A 17,798-nucleotide genomic window follows, 5' to 3' on the forward strand; every position below is an offset into this window, starting at 1 on the left:
AGATGCCTTTTTACGTTTCGTGTGAGCTCTCCAATCGAGCCATCCTGTCTCCCACAGCCTAGAAGTGAGGACATCCCAAAGAGGCAGCCTTTTGATATGAAGATTACATAGGGCAGCCTCTTTCAGGGGGACAATGACATCAGACGCCACACACAGCCCACAGGGCGAGTCTCCTGGGGCCCCAAAGCCTGACCCTTGGGTCTTGGCTCCCAGGAGGAAGTGTCTGATTTGGTTCTCTAGTCTACACTGCTCATCCTCAGGGCAGCCCACAGAGACCACCTGACCCCAGATGGACCCAGGAGCTCACACTGAAGCAAGAAACTCTCCCCCCCCCCCACCCCCCGGCAACTATTTACACACTTTCCCTTTCTCCTGCCACTGCTTCCAGGGCCCGTCTGAGGGTGAACCAGGGGCAGCATTAGCAACTGAGAGACTGAAACTCAGCTTCCACGGCCTATAATTTTGGCACAAGTAAGGCAAACAGCTGAGGTTTAAATCCGTCACAGAGCACTTTTAAGCCATTTCTTACTTTGCACTTTAGACATTCATGAATAATCTTCTTACCTCCCATTAAATGATAATAATAGAAACTATTTCAAAACGGCCCCGAGTTCATTTTGAGAAAGTGCATTGAAGACGTCTGTCCTTCTAATGCAACAAGAGAGTGTAATTAAATTGAGCTTAAATTTCATCCTCTGAAAAGCAGGAGATGCTAACCCTTCTATAGCTCCCTGGGTCCTAAGAATAAAATTCAAACTTGAGAGCAGTCAGCCCTCCAGGTCCACTGCCGACCCACTTCTCCACCCTGTGTTCCCAGACACCACTCTCCTTCCTGGAGTCTGTCTCCCCTTGTCCCCTAGCAAATCTCCACTCATCCTTCAGGGCCCAGGGCCGACATCACCTCTCCCGTGAAGTCCTCCTCAACACCCTCACTCCAAATCTCTCACCCCCCTCCCTCCTTCCTCAGCAGTTTGTCTCTCTTTGTAACCCCAATCACACTTGGCCCCATCAAACAGTTAATCATGTGTGCTTCTGTCCACCCCAACAGAATGCATGTTCCTTGGGCCAGTCTTTGAACTCATACGGTTGTGTCAGAACCATTTTAAACCAAATGTAAGCAATCCTCTGAAGCCCTCTGAGTTTCCATGGCTTCATCTGCAGAATGGAGTTGATAACAGTGTCTCTCTCTACACTGCAGAGTGTTTTAGGATCTCATTAGTGGGGTCAAGCTTTAGATGGCGCTTGAGTACCCAGCAGACTTGGAAGACACCTTAGAGGCCTGAAATTACTTTAGCGATACACATACGACTCCACAACTAATATCTCTTATTGAACACATAGAGTCCTAAGAGAGTCAACATTCTTCCCAAAAGGCATAGCTTAAACCCAAGAAAGAAAACATGTCCCTAAATAAAGGGAGAAAGGGCAAAAAACAAAAACAAAAGCAAACAAAACTCCCTAATCCAAGGCACAATATGCTCTCTAATACTTCAGAGCCGGACTATCCAAGATGGTGGCCACCAGCCACACGTGGCTACTGAACACTTGAAATGTGGCGAGTCTGAATTGACATGTGTCATAAGGATAAAATGGACACTGGATTTCCGAAGATGCAGTAACCCCCTAAATCTAAAATATCTCAATAACTTTTAATATTGCCTGTTAAAATGAGAATATTTTAGATATTAATTTCACCTGTCTCTTTTTCCTTTTTTTAAAGTAGCTACTAGAAAATTTCAAGTTAAGTATGAGCTGAGAGTACATTTCTGTCGGACAGAACTGCTCAAGGAGAGTCTTATTTCAGACCCTCCCATCTGAGCTGAATGAGCAGATCCCTTCCTGGGACACACTGCTTACCATTATGGTTACAGCACATAATAACCACATCCTTGATAGCTGTTTATTTTTTTGGCTGTGTCTACATCCAGCCACGATTGTAGTTTGCTACTAGTTAAATGAGTTGTTCTTTGCTCTCTAACTTGGCAGCTCACTCACTGCAGAATCAACCTGGAAATCAAATCAGCAATGGAAATGGCTGAACACTCCATACCTGCCATCCCCCAAAGGAAGATTTTCTTCTTGGTCATCAATTATCATCAATGTATTCCTTCTTTCAATAAATATTTACTGAGTGAGCACCGCTATGGTCTAAATTTTGTGTCCCCCCAAATTTCCCATGTTGAAAACCCAATGCCCAAGGTGATGGTGTTAAGAGATGGCACCTCTGGGAGGTGACGAGGTCGTGAAGGCAGAGCTCTCATGAAGGGGGGTAGTGGCCTTACAAGAGGCCCAGAGCGCCCTCACCCCTTCCACCATGTGAGGACCCAGCAAGAAGTCTGGACCCTGGAAAAGAGGCCTCCTCCATCATGCTGGCACCCTGATCTCGGACTTCAAGCCTCCACGCTGTGAGAAATAAATTCCCGTTGTTCATGAGCCATTCAGTCTGTGGTATTTTGTTGCAGCAGCTCAAACAGACTAAGGCAACTACTCTGTACCAGGCTCTATTCTAGATGCTGAGATACTGTGGTAAACAAGACATGGCCTGCTCTTAACGAGCCAATACAGTCACGTGCTGCGTAAGGATGTTTCGGTCAATGACAGACCGCATACACGACAGTGGTCCCCTAAGATGAGTACCATACAACCTAGGTGTGCGGTAGGCTACACCATCTAGGTTTGCCTAAATGCACTCTACAAGGTTCACACAACGACGAAATCGCCTAACGATGCATTTCTCCAAACACATTCCCACTGTTAAGCGACACACGACTATGTGGCAGAGTACGTGCATGCACAAAGTACCATAGGATGCAGAGGAAGGACATCCATCCCCTTATTCTGACCAGATGGGATGGATGAAGGTTTCACACAGAAGGTACATATGAACTGCACTTTGACCTCAGGACACATCCAAACTGAAGAGAAGTGAGTGTCATCTGAACAGACAATAGCACTGGCCCCAAGAGGGGATGAGCTCACCCAGGGATAGAGTGTAGGGTAAGAGGAGAAGGGGCTATCACTGAATGTTCCACTTGGAGTCTACAGCTGAGCTTAAGGCCCTTATAAAATAATTATTCCTTGACCTAATTAGCTGAAACCAAGAACACGTAGATGGGATATGCTGGTGGGCTGACGAGTACCATCTGTGGTGTCAGTCAGACCCAGGCTGGGATCCTGTTCCAACTTTCCAGTTCTGTGACCTTAGGCAAGCTCCCTAACCTCTCTCGGGCTCAGTTTCCTCATCTGTACAATGGGAATGATAAACGCCCACCTCACCAGGTTGTGGTGAAGTTTAAATGTGATAATCCCAGTACAGCAGTTGGCATACTGTCTGATACACAGTAAGTACTCAGTAAGCAATCGTTGTTTCTAGCGCTATTTTTAGTAAAGCATCAGAAAAATACTGAATCTAAATGAGGGTTTCCCAACTATTGATATTCTGGGCTGGATTATTCCGTGTTGTGGGGTGGGGGGGGGAGGGGGGCTGTCCTGTGCATTGTAGGATGTTTAGCAGCGTCCCTGGCCTCCACCCACTAGATGACAGTAGGACCTCCCTCCAGGTGTGACAACCAAATTGTCTCCAGACATTGCCAAATGTCCCCTGCAGGGGGGCAGAGAAGGGAGCAAAATCGTCCCCAGTTGAGAACCACTGTCTAAATCAATAATTAGGTGAGATGGTAGGGTCATCTGGAGAGCCATGTGCGTAAACAGATAAAGACTTTTTCAACTAGTAAAGAACCAGGAACAATGACAAATGGACTCCCCCACCCTCAGTTAAGCATCAAGTTCAGCAGGGACTGTCTCCAAGGGACCAGGGCGGAGCACGGAAGAGCATCAAATATGCCCTTGGCCTCAAGTTGAAGAACCCTGGGCCCAGCCCAAATCAGGATTACGGTCTTCTAACTAAAATTCAGTACCTGCTCCGGTGACAGTGGGCGGAAACAGGCCTCTGCCCCAGCTGCGATTGCCACCCACCAGAGGAGGCTGTGCTGGGTTGCAGCCGCTAGTCTTCTAAAACGACTTTTCATCCTCCTCCAAGTTCAGCTTCAGAAATGGCACTGACGTGTGCCCCATGTTTTATTTTTCAAGCGTCACTTTTTAAAGCTAATGGGAAATCGAGGGGTAATTAGGTGTATAACTGGGGGAAAAGCTACGGCCTCAGTATTCAGCAGAAAACCACAAGGCTGATTTTTCACCAAATAAACTCCGCTTTAGCAAAACGCTACACCGAGGCAGAGCGAAGTTTTGGCCTGAGCGAGGAGGTGCGCCAGCACAGCAGACAGCGGGCCGGCGCATACGGAAGGAAGATGTTCATGGGAGTCTAGAAGCTGGACCCTTTTAGTAAACCTTACAGTATAGGGCACACATATGAAATGGATAAACATTCGCTCAGGTTCCAAACAGAATTAAATACAACAGCATTGCTGTAAGCAGGAAGATTAAAATCTTAGAATGAGGAACCACAATATATTTATCATAACAATAATATATGTATCCTGGTTTTCATGCATATTCAGTGCATTTTCACATCTAATTTCTTATTTCATCCTCAGCACCACCACCACGTAAGAGGAATAACATTACTACCTCTACTTGGCAAAGGAGGGGACCAAATCTCTGAGCTCGTGACTTCACTCAGTCACTCATTCAATCAACCATTAAGCCTCTGTGATGTGCCCTGCACTTGCCCGAGTCATGGGGTTGGCCAAGTACTGTGCCAGATGCCGTGGAGAGTCTTGAGCTATTTCTCAAGGAGGAGCATTATCAGCATTCAGGCAGGATGACTCTGATGGGTGGAAAGACCCCACCCTTTGCAGGACGTCCAGCATCCTTGGCCCTACTCACTAAATTGATGTCCTCAATCCTTGGGACAACCAAGAGCATCTCTACACATTTCCAAATGCAGGGGGCAAGGGGTCGCCCCCAACTGAGGGCCCCTATTAGACATTCAGAGCAGCAGATGGTTTAATTCTAGTTCCATCAATTCCTCTCCTTGTGACCTTAGACAAGTGACAATCTCTATGCCTCAGTTTCCCCCCTTGTAAAATGTTGATAATAACAGTGTGTACCTTAATATATATTATTCCTCACAGGAATCTTATAAGCACCCAACCCATGTCACTCTTCAGTAAATACCCAATAAATATCTTTATTATTTCCTCAACTCGCCCCCTGCATATCCTCGTTTCCTCCCAGCTCTAAACCACCTTCTCAGGGCGGCCTTCCCTGAACACCCTATTTAAAACCGCAGCCCCCTCACGGCTTCCATTTCACAGCCTCCTTCCTTGCTTTATTTTTTCTCTGTCGCATTTGTCACCATCAAGCATACTCTATATTTTTAACATGCATTTGTTTATTGTGTCTCTTCCAGGAGAATGTTCCATGAGGACACGGATTCTTGTCTGTTTGGTCCCTGCTCTATCTCCAGCACCTAGAACAGAGCCTAACTCTTAATAAGAATTCAGCAAAAATCACCTGAATGACGTCAAATGGCCACAGGAGACAGCCAAGGCCTGAAATCTGGTCTCCAGCTTGCAAATTCGGCATTCTTTTCACTGTGGCGAGTGACCACGTACAATGATATTAATGGTAAAAGACGTCAACCGTTAAGAAATGTGAAGCATTCCATTACAACACTACCTCAGAGGGCCCTTTGTGTTTTCTCTCTTCTGGGATCCTCTGAAGTTAACAGCTTTTAACAGAAACCCAGCCACCCGCCTACTGCACTTGAGTTAGCTTGGTGGGTTTTCTTCCCCAGGCTTTCAAGACATTCATAAGGACTTAAACACTTATATTACTGGGTTTCTTTATCTCTAGCCACATCTACTCGAGTGAGAACTGCACTGTGAGTGGGTAATATTGGAGATACCAGTTCTATCCACAGTACTTATCTAAAGCCAAACTCTGACTCACCCCCACAGAACCAGCGCCAGGTTAATACTGTACTTTTACCCAAAGTTGGCTGCGGCAGATCCTGACAATGACCCACCACCTTCAAGACAAGTCTAGTGGAAGTCCACCACGAAGGGGTCTGGGAAGGAAACATCAGGTGTTCTATTTTAATCTAAAACAAGAAATTTAACTGATGTCAAAAATACGAATTAACACCAACACCTCCATCTAACCTGTCATATCAAGTTACAGGTCATCTATGAAACTCAGGTATCCTGAGGAGGGGGACGGAGGGCGACAAAGTGAAACGCCTGTAGTGGCCGCCTCAATAACCCCACTGCTCTGAGCGGGTCAGTGGATCACCACTGCCAACTGAATCCTAAGTAGATTTACAGATTACATTTACTTTCACCTAAGCTAATCCTCACAAAATGGAATAGAGGCTTAAGAGACCCCAGCCAAGAAACCACAGCTTGGAGATAATACTCACGACACGCACACACACGAGAAAATGGCATTCCTCTCTCTCCGAGTCTGCGAGTCTTCAGACACCACGTTACAAGGCAAAAAGGACGATAGACTCAGAGGCGACAAGGAGTCGGCCAACAGACTTATCTAGACAATAATGAAGATGTGGACTTACAATCACTTATTGCTGGAAAGTTAGAAATATCCATATCCTAGATATTTAGATAACGGTAGGAATAATGTATAAATTACTTATAAACAAAATATATTGGGGATGACTACTCAAATTTGTTTTATCAATAGGGTGTGCTGAGCACTGTGAATGTTGGCTCATCATCCATTCCACCCCTCCTTCTAGAAGGCCCTTCTAGACTGCAAAGGCTGGGCATTTAAAAGCTGTATTTCCCAGGCTTCCTAGAAGCCAGGGCTCTGGATGAGAATTTGGTTCCCCTAAAGAGAAGCACTCACTCAAGATTTAGAAAGCAGACATGAGTGAGAGGCCATCTTCCCACCTTTCGGTTGTTTTGCTGCTGGCAAACATGGTGGTGGAGACAACACGGCTTTTTGCAACAGCATTACAGGGTCCACTCTCCAGCCTTCTGGGTGTTGAGAGGCAGCTGCAGTGGGGAAGCTGCCGGATTCTGGAATGAAGATTTCTGATCCTTGGTTCTCAATGTCATCAGTTGGTTCTTGCACTCAGGAGTTCCAGGGAAAGTCTCAGAGGTAGCAGCACCCCCGGTGGGTCAGTTTTGAGCAGCCATGCCAATATATGTTTGTTTATAAATCATTATATATACCACAGTCACAAGACACTTAATGATGGGGATACATTCTGAGAAATGTTAGGCAATTTCATCATTGTAGGAACATCACAGAGTACGTTTACACAAACCTAGACGGTATAGCCTACTCCACACCCAGTCTGTACCGTACCCATCTTATGGGACCACCACCGTATATGCCGCCCATTTTTTATCAAAATGTCATTAACACGGCACATGACTGTACTGCTATTAACTGGGACTCATGCCTGGAGACCCAGCCAAGAGCTCTACACCTCCAGCCCTCCCAACAATTTTATAAGCTCCAGGTTCCCTCCATTAAATACCTTTCTGCTTAAAATACCTAGACCACTTTCTAGTTCCTGCCCTAAACCCTGGCTGAATCTAGCAGACCAGGAGCAAAGAGGTTTGGGAGACAAATGGAATAAACCACACCAGAAGTGTCTGGACCTGAGAAGCCAACCGAGCTCTTCCCTCCGGGCTCTATGCAAACGCAGCAGAGGCATCTTTGAGAATCATTTATTTACTCTTTAAATGTTTCCTAAGCACCTCTGGGCCAAGCTTAGAGGCAGAAACCATGCCTTGCTGAATCAAAAGAAGAAAACATACAAACAAACAAACAACCACAATGCATTTCTAAAAGGGCTGGTGAAGGGAACGATAAAGCCCAAATGGCCTGGAAAGAAACTAAAATCTACCCTGGGGATACCTTCTCCAAGGAATTTCTAGGCCATTTGGGCTTTGTCGTTCCCGGGTCCACCCCTACTTAAAATACTTTGTTCCCACCCCTTCCCTTTTTTGCCTCTCTTTTTTTTTTTTTTTTTTTTTAAGATTTTTTTATTCTGTCCTTTTTCTCCCCAAAGCCCCCCGGTACATAGTTGTGCATTCTTCGTTGTGGGTTCCTCTAGTTGTGGCATGTGGGACGCTGCCTCAGCGTGGTCTGACGAGCAGTGCCATGTCCGCGCCCAGGATTCGAACCGACGAAACACTGGGCCGCCTGCAGCGGAGCGCGCGAACTTAACCACTCGGCCACGGGGCCAGCCCCCCATTCTGACTCTTACCAACTTCTTTAGTTAATCACCGAGGGACCAGTAATCGCAAGTCCTAAGACTGAGAATTGGTGCAAATTTCTCAAGCAGAGCAGAAAAGACTCAACAGCCTGTGTGCTGGCAAAGCCTTTACGGAGCAGGCGATCAGGGCACATGGGGACTTCCAGGCCCTCAGCTGGAGCCCACATCTGGCAGGAGAGCCCTTTTTCATTACCTCACTGAGGTCATGGCGTGTGCCACGGTTTACAAAAGTACTTTCACAATTTACAGAGGTGGCCTCAGAGGGCATCAACCGCAAGACACACTGCTACTTTATGTCCCACTAACAAAGAAAAAGGCCACCCATCAAAGGACAGCACAGAGCTAAGATATCATCAATTCCAACACGGTCAAATTTCATAAACACGAAAATGTGAAAAAATGAGTCTCTTAGTGTCAATAAAATACAGTAATGCATGAGGTTAGGAAGTGGGGGAACCCCACACTAGGACCCCGGTCTTTCACCCCCAAATCATCAATCCATTCAACCTCTACATTCTTACTGAGCGCTTACATCAGTCAGGGGACGTTGATGGTTACTTTTATTCAGAAGGCCATGGATTGTACCCTGAACATTTTGTTTAAGAATTTCCCAACACAAGCTCTTTAAGTCTTTAAGTCTTTTCTGCTCTGCTTGAGAAATTTGCACCAATTCTCAGTCTTAGGACTTGCGATTACTGGTCCCTCGGTGATTAACTAAAGAAGTTGGTAAGAGTCAGAACGGGAAGGGTGTGGAAGTAAGTTATTTAATGTAGGGTTGACCCTGGAAGTTCCAAGAGAGACAGACCTAGAAATTCCTTGGAGAAGGTATCCCCAGGGTAGATTTTAGTTTCTTTCCAGGCCATTTGGGCTTTATCGTTTCCTTCACCAGTTCAATTCTCGAATCTCTTTTTCTGATTTGCACGTTACTGTTTTTACAATGCGAAAGAAGGGTGGTTCAGTTGGGGGTTGGGGGAGAGGGGAAATAGGATTTACACGGCGCCCACTTTACCAAAGGGCACTATCCAATGCCAGAAGATAAACACCAAGAGCAAGTGAGAGGCTTCAGGGCTTCCACTGGTCCAGGCCCCCTCCCCCAGGGTCCTCTGCACAAACCCCTCCAGGGCTTCCATCCCATCCAATCAAGGTCAAGGCCCACACAGTCTCTCTCCACCTCATAGTCTTTGGCTGCTCCCAATGCTCAGACCAGCTGCCATGCACGTTCCCACATCAGGGTCTCAGGGACGGGACTTATGCTGCTCTCTGACTGGAACATTCTTCCTGAGAAAGACACACGGCCAGCTCCTTCCCTTCCTCCAGGTCTGTGCTCTCCAGTGGCATCTTATCAGTGACATTCCCTAGCTACCTCTATATTAAATTGCAACCCTGGCCTCTCACCTCCCTCATCCATCTTCCTTGCTTTGTTTTTCTCTCTTCACACCATCAGACATGCTACATATTTGACTTCTGCATTTGCTTAAAGTCTGCTTACTCCACCAGAATGTAAGTTCCATGAGGGCAGAAATAAATGTTAGTGTTGTATCTCCAGTGCCTAGAGCAATACCTGGCTCAGAGTAGAAAGAAAAGAGAGAGAGAGAGAGAGAAAGAAAGAATAGCTCTGTTCCTGCATTTTGTTGAATCACAGTTGATCTAAGATGCATCAAATTACCAGTTCCAGGAATTTTTAATTGACACATCAGATTATTCAGTGATCTCATAGGAAGAACTGCCTTGGTCTTCACTTGTGATAAGACGGGGATCTCAGAATTCAAGAGAAGAAAAACGAAAAAGAGAAAATGAGTGAGCAGAACTTCCGGTTTCTCTCAGAATCTGAATTTACAAGCAGCCTGCTGGCAGTGGCCTTCAGCAGAGCCTTCCTCACGTGCCGTCCCTCAGATTCAGGAGAAGTTCGTCCTTCGGGTGGATTTAAGGAAGGGAAAGGGTGGTGCTGTGCGTGGAAGCCTTTGATTTCCTGTTTTTAAATGGCTGTGCTGATAGAGCCAGCCACAAGCAAACGGACTTCAACCAGACACACAAATGTAGACAGCAGCCCCTCAGCTGGCGGGTGGACTCCCTCGCCCCTCCCCCGACAGAAACACCCCCACTCACCCCCACTCTTCCTCTGGAGCCTGAACACCACTTTCATTTCAGAAGGCAATGACAACGAGGACTCCTGAACAGTGCCTCTAACTGTCGAAGAAAATTGCCTAAGTGTTTGTGTCTCATCTTACGCGGCCGTGAAAACGCCCCACTGAGGCACAAACATTTAAACTGCCAAGGGGGGACCCCATAGTGGAAATGTCTTATCCTCCAGCTATTTACTGCTGCTTTCAGGATTCATAGCCGTCTCCCATTTAAGACTCTCCTGACACCTTTTCAAAGGAAGTTTCAGACAGATAACATAAAACAGCCTCTACGAACTGGTATGACTTCAAACTTATTTCTTATATAAGCAAAAAGATTCTCTAATTTAAAAGTAAGTGTGTGCAGGCCAAAAAAAAACCATGATACCAGACTGATCTCCTGCAAAGAGGTGGGGGTGGGAGAGCGAAGGCCTATGCAAGTCTATAAATTAAAAAGGTTGTGGTTAAATTTTCTGTCTTTAAACTTAATAACTAGTCACAATAATGAGGTATTTGTCTAAAATACATAATATCAAACAGGATACAAGATGCATGATGTGATCTCAACTATTTTTTTAATATAAATATTCTATAATGTATAGAAAAAAGTACTAGTTGCCTCCAGGTGGTGGTATAATGAATGGATGATTGTCTTCTGTACTGCCTAAATTTTCTAAAATGAGCAGATATTACGTTTATAATTAGATTAAAATTATAATACAAAAGCGGTTTGCCTTCAATCTAATCAAGTGAAAACTACAAAGGGTAACCCAAGAAGTCTTTAAATAAAGGGTATAATCTTTCACTACATTCAACCAAAGCAAAGAAATTTCAGGCGACAGTGAAAGTAAACATTTTGCAAAAGGAAAAAGGAGAGGAAGAGAAAAGAGAGAGAGAAAAAGGCTTTCTCCTCTGCAGGCTTCTCTTCTGTGAACAAGAGCTTTCAAACAAAACCACAATCCTAGGCAGGAACACAAAAGGAAGGTTTAGAGGCGCTGTCTTCACACACTCAAATGCAGCCGGGGGCCTATCGGCTCTGCCTGGCAGGGCACAGCTCCATCAAAGCCGGCGTCTGGGGCAGGTATGCGAGACTCTTTAAGGTCCGGGATGCAGTTTCAGAGGATGCATTCGCTGATGGACTCAAGCCCGTGCAGAAACCACAGGCATGTAGTTCCATCCTCACCGACTTCAGGAGCAGCTCACGCCCACAGAAGGCATCTGTCCTGCACCCTGCGGGTGGGTGGGTTTCTTCAGGCCAGTGGCTAAATGAGGCCAAGCTTCCCCAGTACCCAGGACACGGAGCAGTGGCCCCAGTTGCCTCACGCTTTGGGGGAGCCAATCTAGGCCATGGGGAATGCCCCTATCTGGCGCATGATGAGCTTAAACGAATCCATATCTCAGGGGATTCCAGAGACCAGGAAGGAAGTGTCCCCACTGGGCAGAGCCAGACTGACCGACCAGGCATTCTTGGCAAGGCTAGACTCAACTTTCCCAAAAACCAGAGAAGTGCGTCTTCTAGAGGTTAGCCACTTCACGCATTCACCCAGCAAATATTTTACTGAGAACCTACGTTGTGTCAAGCACTGTGCAAAACATCAGCATTAGAATAGGGCCTAAAACCTGGTACCTGCCCTAAAAAATATGCTTTGAACAAAGACTATTAACTCAGAGGGTCAAAGATCTAAAGAAAACTGCCTTACTGACAAGGCCCACTTCTGCTGAACCTCCAACCAAATTAAAGATCAATTACTCAAGGTCATGAACTACTCAAGTTTATGAATTAGAAAAGTACAAAAGATAACAGAGCCCAGATGAGAATCAGAAGGAGAAACAGCCAGCCACTCCCCACCCCCCCCCCCCCATCTTTTATTCTTTCTCTCCCCCATCACATACTCCAGGTATTCTCTAGCCACCAATAAGGCGGGAATCCATCTCTTTTGCAATACTACTTGTCTATTTGGGATATAGGTGTCTGGAACTCCTGCCAGAGGGCTCCAAATTTTTAGCAACACAATCTGTGCCATGCTGTGGTCCCTTCTGCCTCTCGCAGGGTGAGCTGGGAGGCTGAAACTGCAGAGCCAGGCTAAGGGATCAGCGATCATTACCCCAAATCCTTCAGAGAAGCACAGATCCAGTAACTTTTAAAGAAATTCAGAGCAGCAGGAAAACAATTTAGCATGAGCCCTCATCAACAGTGTCATTTAATAAAGTGAAAAAAAAGAAAAAAGAAAACGTTTAATATGGATTCCCAAGCATATTTTTACGTCCTATGTAATAATAAACTATTGACATGGAGTTTTCATGGAACCATATGTAATTCAAAATAAAGAAGACCTTCCAATTGAACTGTCTGCAGTTCTGCAATCAACAGACTGTACTGAAGGCAGTATCTGCTGTGGACTGGGAAAAAATATCAGAAGAGCATACTCATAGAGACGCGAATAATAAACCAATGTCATTTCTTGGGAGGAAATGGGACCAGAAAGAGAAGCAAAGGCTGAGAGCAGAGGGTCAAGGACAGAGGTTCGTTATCAAGAAAGCCTTGGAAAAGGTTAGACTGAAAAGAGCTTAATGCCACTTGTAAGTCAACTTAATATTCTAACTAGAGCTGGAAATTTTAGCAAAGTGCCAATTACAAATTGGAAGTTTCTTCCTGCTATCTCTGGCTGGAAAGGTATTCCCTAATTCTCACATAGGAAACCCAAAGCCCAAGATGCATGAAAACCACGGACAGTAGTATTATTTCACTGTAGCTAGCATTTCACTGGACACTAACAGGCACAGAGAAGTTACAGTGCATTCCTGCTGAAGGCTAATAGTCACCCTTGTTCCAAGCATTTCTGCAGAGAATTACCTGGCATGTTCCGTCCAGAGAAAACTTTAAGTGGCCTAAACACATCTCTAGAGTCTAGACAAATCACCCAGCCCTTTGTTTAAACTGTTTGAGCCCCAGTGTATTTGCACACCACCCAGTCCACTAGCCCTCTGGGGTGGAGTCTGGCCTGGTCTCCAGGATGCCACTGTCTGGTCCTGCCCGCTGCTGGAATGCCAGCGAGGTCCATTTTTAAATGCCCTTAGAAGTTTCACAACCACTGGGTTGGGCGAGGAGACAAACACTGCTGTAGTTTGCTGACATGAAGCTAAAAATATGAAACTGCAAACAAAAGCCATCTTTTACAAGGCTGGCTCGGATGTCCTGAGGTTACGTGTGGTGGTGTCTGACCATATCCTTGGCAGTGTGGCCGCCTTAACAGCTGCTCCAGGCCAAATGGGGCAGAGGGGCATTCTGTCCCCGCGCTGTCAAGGAATCTCCAATCTCGCAGCCGGCAGTCCCGCCGGTTTGATGGAAAGAACAGCTTTATTCCTCTGCCGTCGACCCAAACGCAGGCTGGATGAATTCGGGGCTGCGTCTGCTGAAAGTGTTAGATACACACAGAAAGGAGAAGGCGGGAGGCAAAAAGAAAAGCACCAACCCTATTTCCCTGGAAGGAAATCTGTTTCCAGTTCCCTCCTCCTTGCAATTATAAAAGCAAATTATTGTGTGACTATACTGAGAAAGGCAACTCGGAGGCGTAAAAAATGGATTTCGAAGCCAACGTGGCCCGGCGGGGGCCTGCTGGGGGTGGAGGGAACCGTGGCTGGGCGGGGAGACCCGCGTTACCCCAGAAGCCTCCTTGCAAGGGTCTACCTGTTGGGCTCCGCAGTCGAGCTGCGAACCCGCGGCCGCCGCGCTCGAGGGCGCCCCTCCCGCCCCAGGTCCCAAACTTTCCTTTGCACCCCTCGGAAGGGGCGAGCTTCGTTTCTCTCTCTCAGTCCGGATTTCAGATGTGGAACTTGTCTAAGCCACTGGGGGCTGGGGGAGGGGGCTCATTACCACACGGCCCCGGGGACTCTGGATGCTGGGGATCCACGAATGGGGGATGCAACCTGACCATTAGCCCAGGACCCGGCCAAAGTTTCCTCCAAAACTGCGGTGGCCACGGCATGACCCAGGAGCTCTGAGTTCCCCGGCGCAGGATCAGGAGGAGGATTGGGGTGGGCCCCACGGCACCAGTCGCAAGGTCAATGAGGAGCCGAACCTCGGGGGCAAACAGCCGGCGCTGGGCCCCTTCCCCAGCCTGGCGGAGGGGCCGCGCCGGGCACTCAACCTCTCCCCACACCTGCTCAGCGCGGCGCCGAACCCCGGACATGCGGATGCCTAGCTCCGGGCTCCCCAGCTCGCCGCAGGGACTCACAACCTCGCTGAGGCGCGCACCCTTCGCCCCCGTACCCCCAACCAGGAAGAGGCAGCGCGCCCGGGCGCAGGGCGGCCGGCTCCCGGCGCCACTTTCATGCTCAGACCTCGGCACGAGCGGGGAGGGAGTTCCGTTCTTTTCAAACAGACTCCCTAACCCCAGGGGCTTCCCACAACCTCTACCTTGCCCTGTTACCTTGCAGACAGACAGACAAGAGACACAAAGAAAAAAAAACACTACCGCCCCTCCTGTTCCCATCCTCCAGCCTGGATCCGGGAGGAAGAAGAGAAGGGAGTACATCTTCCCTCCTCCCCCCACCATCCCGAGTCGGGGACCCAAGCAGCCCCGGGTAGCAAGGAGCCCCGAGGTGGCCGAGGGAGAAGAGGTAAGGTTGGAAAAGGCAGAAACCAGGCGGAGCGAGCGAGCGAGAGCGCGAGAGAGAAGAAAATATCCAACAAAACCACGCTAACGCGCCCCCTACCTGGGTGCAACATACTTTGGAAATAGAAGATGACCAGGATAAAGGATCCCAAGCAAGTGGCCAGCACCATCCGGCAAATTCTGTTCATCCTCATCACTTCCAGCAGCGCCGGCTTCATGGCTTTGTCCTGGCTGCGGGGACCGGGGTGTCCGGGAGGCGCGCCCGGGGCGCAGGAGCGGGGACCCCGGCGCGCGGAGCGGAGCCCGGGAGGCGCAGGGCTGGGCAGGGATCGGAAGGAGGATCGGGCTGGCCCCACGGAGCCCCCAGCCGCGGGCAGGGGTGTGGAAGGCGCCGGAGTTGCTCTGGAAGTGCCGAGATGCGTGGCCCCGCGGCGGCGCGCTCCTGCTCCTCCCGCGGCTCCTCGCCGCCGCCTCCGCTCCCGCCCGCGGCCGCCGCTGCCTCCTCGCGGGCCGGGCGGCTGGGGTGCGCGCGGTGATGGTGGTGCCGCTGCGCGGCCGCTGTGGCTGTCGGACGGACCCCCTCCCTCCTCTCCAAAGGCTACTTCATTGCGCTCCAATGATCTATATATTCCGGGGCTGGGTTTTACCAAAGGCAACTCGCAGCCCCCGGCGAGGGAGGGCGCCGGCGGAGAGCCGGGAGGAGGGAGGGCCCCGAGCGCCGGGGCGGAGCGTCGCGGTCCCCCCGCCCCTGCCTGGGATTTGGTCGCGTCCAGCTGTTTCCCGGGGAGTGCGGAGTGCGCGCCGCGCTCCCGCAGGGTCCCAAAAGCCCTCAGTCCCCGGCCGGGCTCGGCCGCCGTCTGGAGGTTGTGTCAGCGTTTCCATGACAAAACCCGGAGGAAAAAAATACGAATAAGATCGCCTCGGTGCTGCCACCCACTCCTGCGGGCGTTTGAAGAGGGAAGTGGCGGGGAGCGGGTTGGGCACCTGGAGCGCGAAGGGGGCTGGTGGTCCGCGATTATTTGAAATCCCGGGGCAGGCTGGCCGGGAAGTTGCCCCTGGCCCCCAGGGAGCCAGTGCCCTTTTCCCGACGCTCAGAACAGGGCGGTTTCGTTTTCGTGTCTTTCAAACGACAGTCCAACTTGAGCGACGTTTTGGAAAGGGGTTGAAGACAGCTGCCTTCGGGTCAAGGTTAGGGAAACCCTACAACCCGCAGGGGTCAGGAGACAACTGAGCTTTCCTGGGGATTTATGCAAAGTCTCTGACACCCACCCCCCACTACTCCCCACCAAAAGGCAAAAAGGGTTTGTGGATTTTAAAACTCTGCCTTCCCAAAGGGTAGACGTCCCTCCAGACTTCCCGAAGTGACACGAGTCTCAGCAGGGTGGATCTAAGAGGATGCCCCCAGAAGTCCCTCACAGCCAAATCTAACCAACTGCTGGAAAATCCAAGCCGCCTTAGCATTGGCAGGTAAGCGGAAAGATGGCGTTGCTTTCTTGTATTGTATGAAGTGATTTAAAATGTCCAGTTCCATGCCTTCAGGTTGTTCAGCGATCAATAAAGTGGATGCAGGCAAACAGTGTGGAGATTATGGGCTCACCTACCCAGTACTAACTGGAGACACTGGGTTACTCCAGTCCCCTTATCTCCTACCCAGAATCAAAGATCTTCTTCACGTGCCCTTTGTGGTTTCCGTGAGCAAAGGGATAGGCACTGCCATGTCCATTTATTTTCCTTATAAGTTTACGTCATTTTTCTGAAAGCTAAAGGATTCTTTAAATTCCAACAATAATATATATCCGGGGGAAAATATTATTGTAAAGATGATCTAACTTTTGTGCCGCATTATCAAATCGTTACTACAACTCAATTAATAATTAAATAAGATAATGTGTCTTTCAATGCCTCTCGCATAACAGGCATTTGATAAATATTTATTGAATGTGAATGTAATGGGCTTTATCCTCTCAATACATCAGAGTCACAACTTGCAAACAGTTACATGCAGCAAAAACCACCTCACCAACCTCAAGGCCCTTCCCCCCAAGTTTTCCTCCAGCTAGAGGTAGAGAAAGTAACAAAGTCAGCAGCCTTGCCTTTGATTACAGAAGACAATCAATTACGGCACAATATTTATGTAGTCAGTTTGTACTGTATTAATTTGTACTCACTGGTGAATGAGTTGCTTGCTAAAGGCAGCAGAGCTGAACAAGCTCCAGGACAAAGTCACTCTGCAGTGATTCCCCCAACAGGAGACTGGGCGTGGGAGCTGCACACCTGCCACCCCCCACACCCCACCCCCACCCCGCCCTGCCCAACCAAGGCAGGGATTTCTTGCCGGAAGTGTGCCTAGATGAGTACTTGCCACACTTTGCCTAGAATCTCATTTAATTCCTGGTTTTACAGAGCAGGGAGGGAAAGAGATTCGCTCCCAGGTCGCCCAACTGGCCTCTCGCATCTCAGGGCAGAGACCACAATCTGTCTGAACAAAAGCCTAGACATGCAGGAAGTCACAGGGCCAAGGGACAGGTCAGAAGTCTAATCCTTCGAGGGTTGTGGAGGGTTGAGTTGGCCCACAGGATGGGGAAGGATGGTGAGCCATGCCCAACATTCATTTTTGCATTCCCACAATCAGCAGTTGGCCCAAACATACAGTGAGGGGTAAGGTTTTGACAGGTAAACTACCACCTCTTCCAAGAAGCCTTCCCTGATTTCTCTCCTGAAGTGGCCTCTTTCCTCCTCTGTGCCCTGAGCCCTAGGTCCAAACTCCTCTTGGGTCACTGTACCCACTAGGCTGAGTTTTATTCATCTCTGTCTCTCTCTGGTGCTCAGCTTAGTGACTGGCACCTGGTA

General features: G+C 48.6%; 1 protein-coding gene across 2 annotated transcripts in view; it reads right to left on the reverse strand.

Annotated features, from left to right (window-relative positions):
- CHST11 (carbohydrate sulfotransferase 11) overlaps positions 1-15,671 on the reverse strand; it is a 254,950-nt gene extending 239,279 nt beyond the window's left edge. The window contains exon 1 of one of the 2 annotated variants that reach the window (XM_046646552.1): positions 15,064-15,671. In XM_046646552.1, the coding sequence (XP_046502508.1) occupies positions 15,064-15,166 (103 nt within the window). In that variant the 5' untranslated portion in view covers positions 15,167-15,671. Of the gene's footprint in view, positions 1-15,048 lie in introns of both variants that reach the window. The other variant, XM_046646551.1, reaches the window with a different exon arrangement.
- Between the last annotated feature and the right edge of the window lie 2,127 nt (positions 15,672-17,798).

This window comes from Equus quagga, chromosome 19, assembly GCF_021613505.1.
Source record: "Equus quagga isolate Etosha38 chromosome 19, UCLA_HA_Equagga_1.0, whole genome shotgun sequence".
NCBI classification, from domain to species: domain Eukaryota; kingdom Metazoa; phylum Chordata; class Mammalia; order Perissodactyla; family Equidae; genus Equus; species Equus quagga.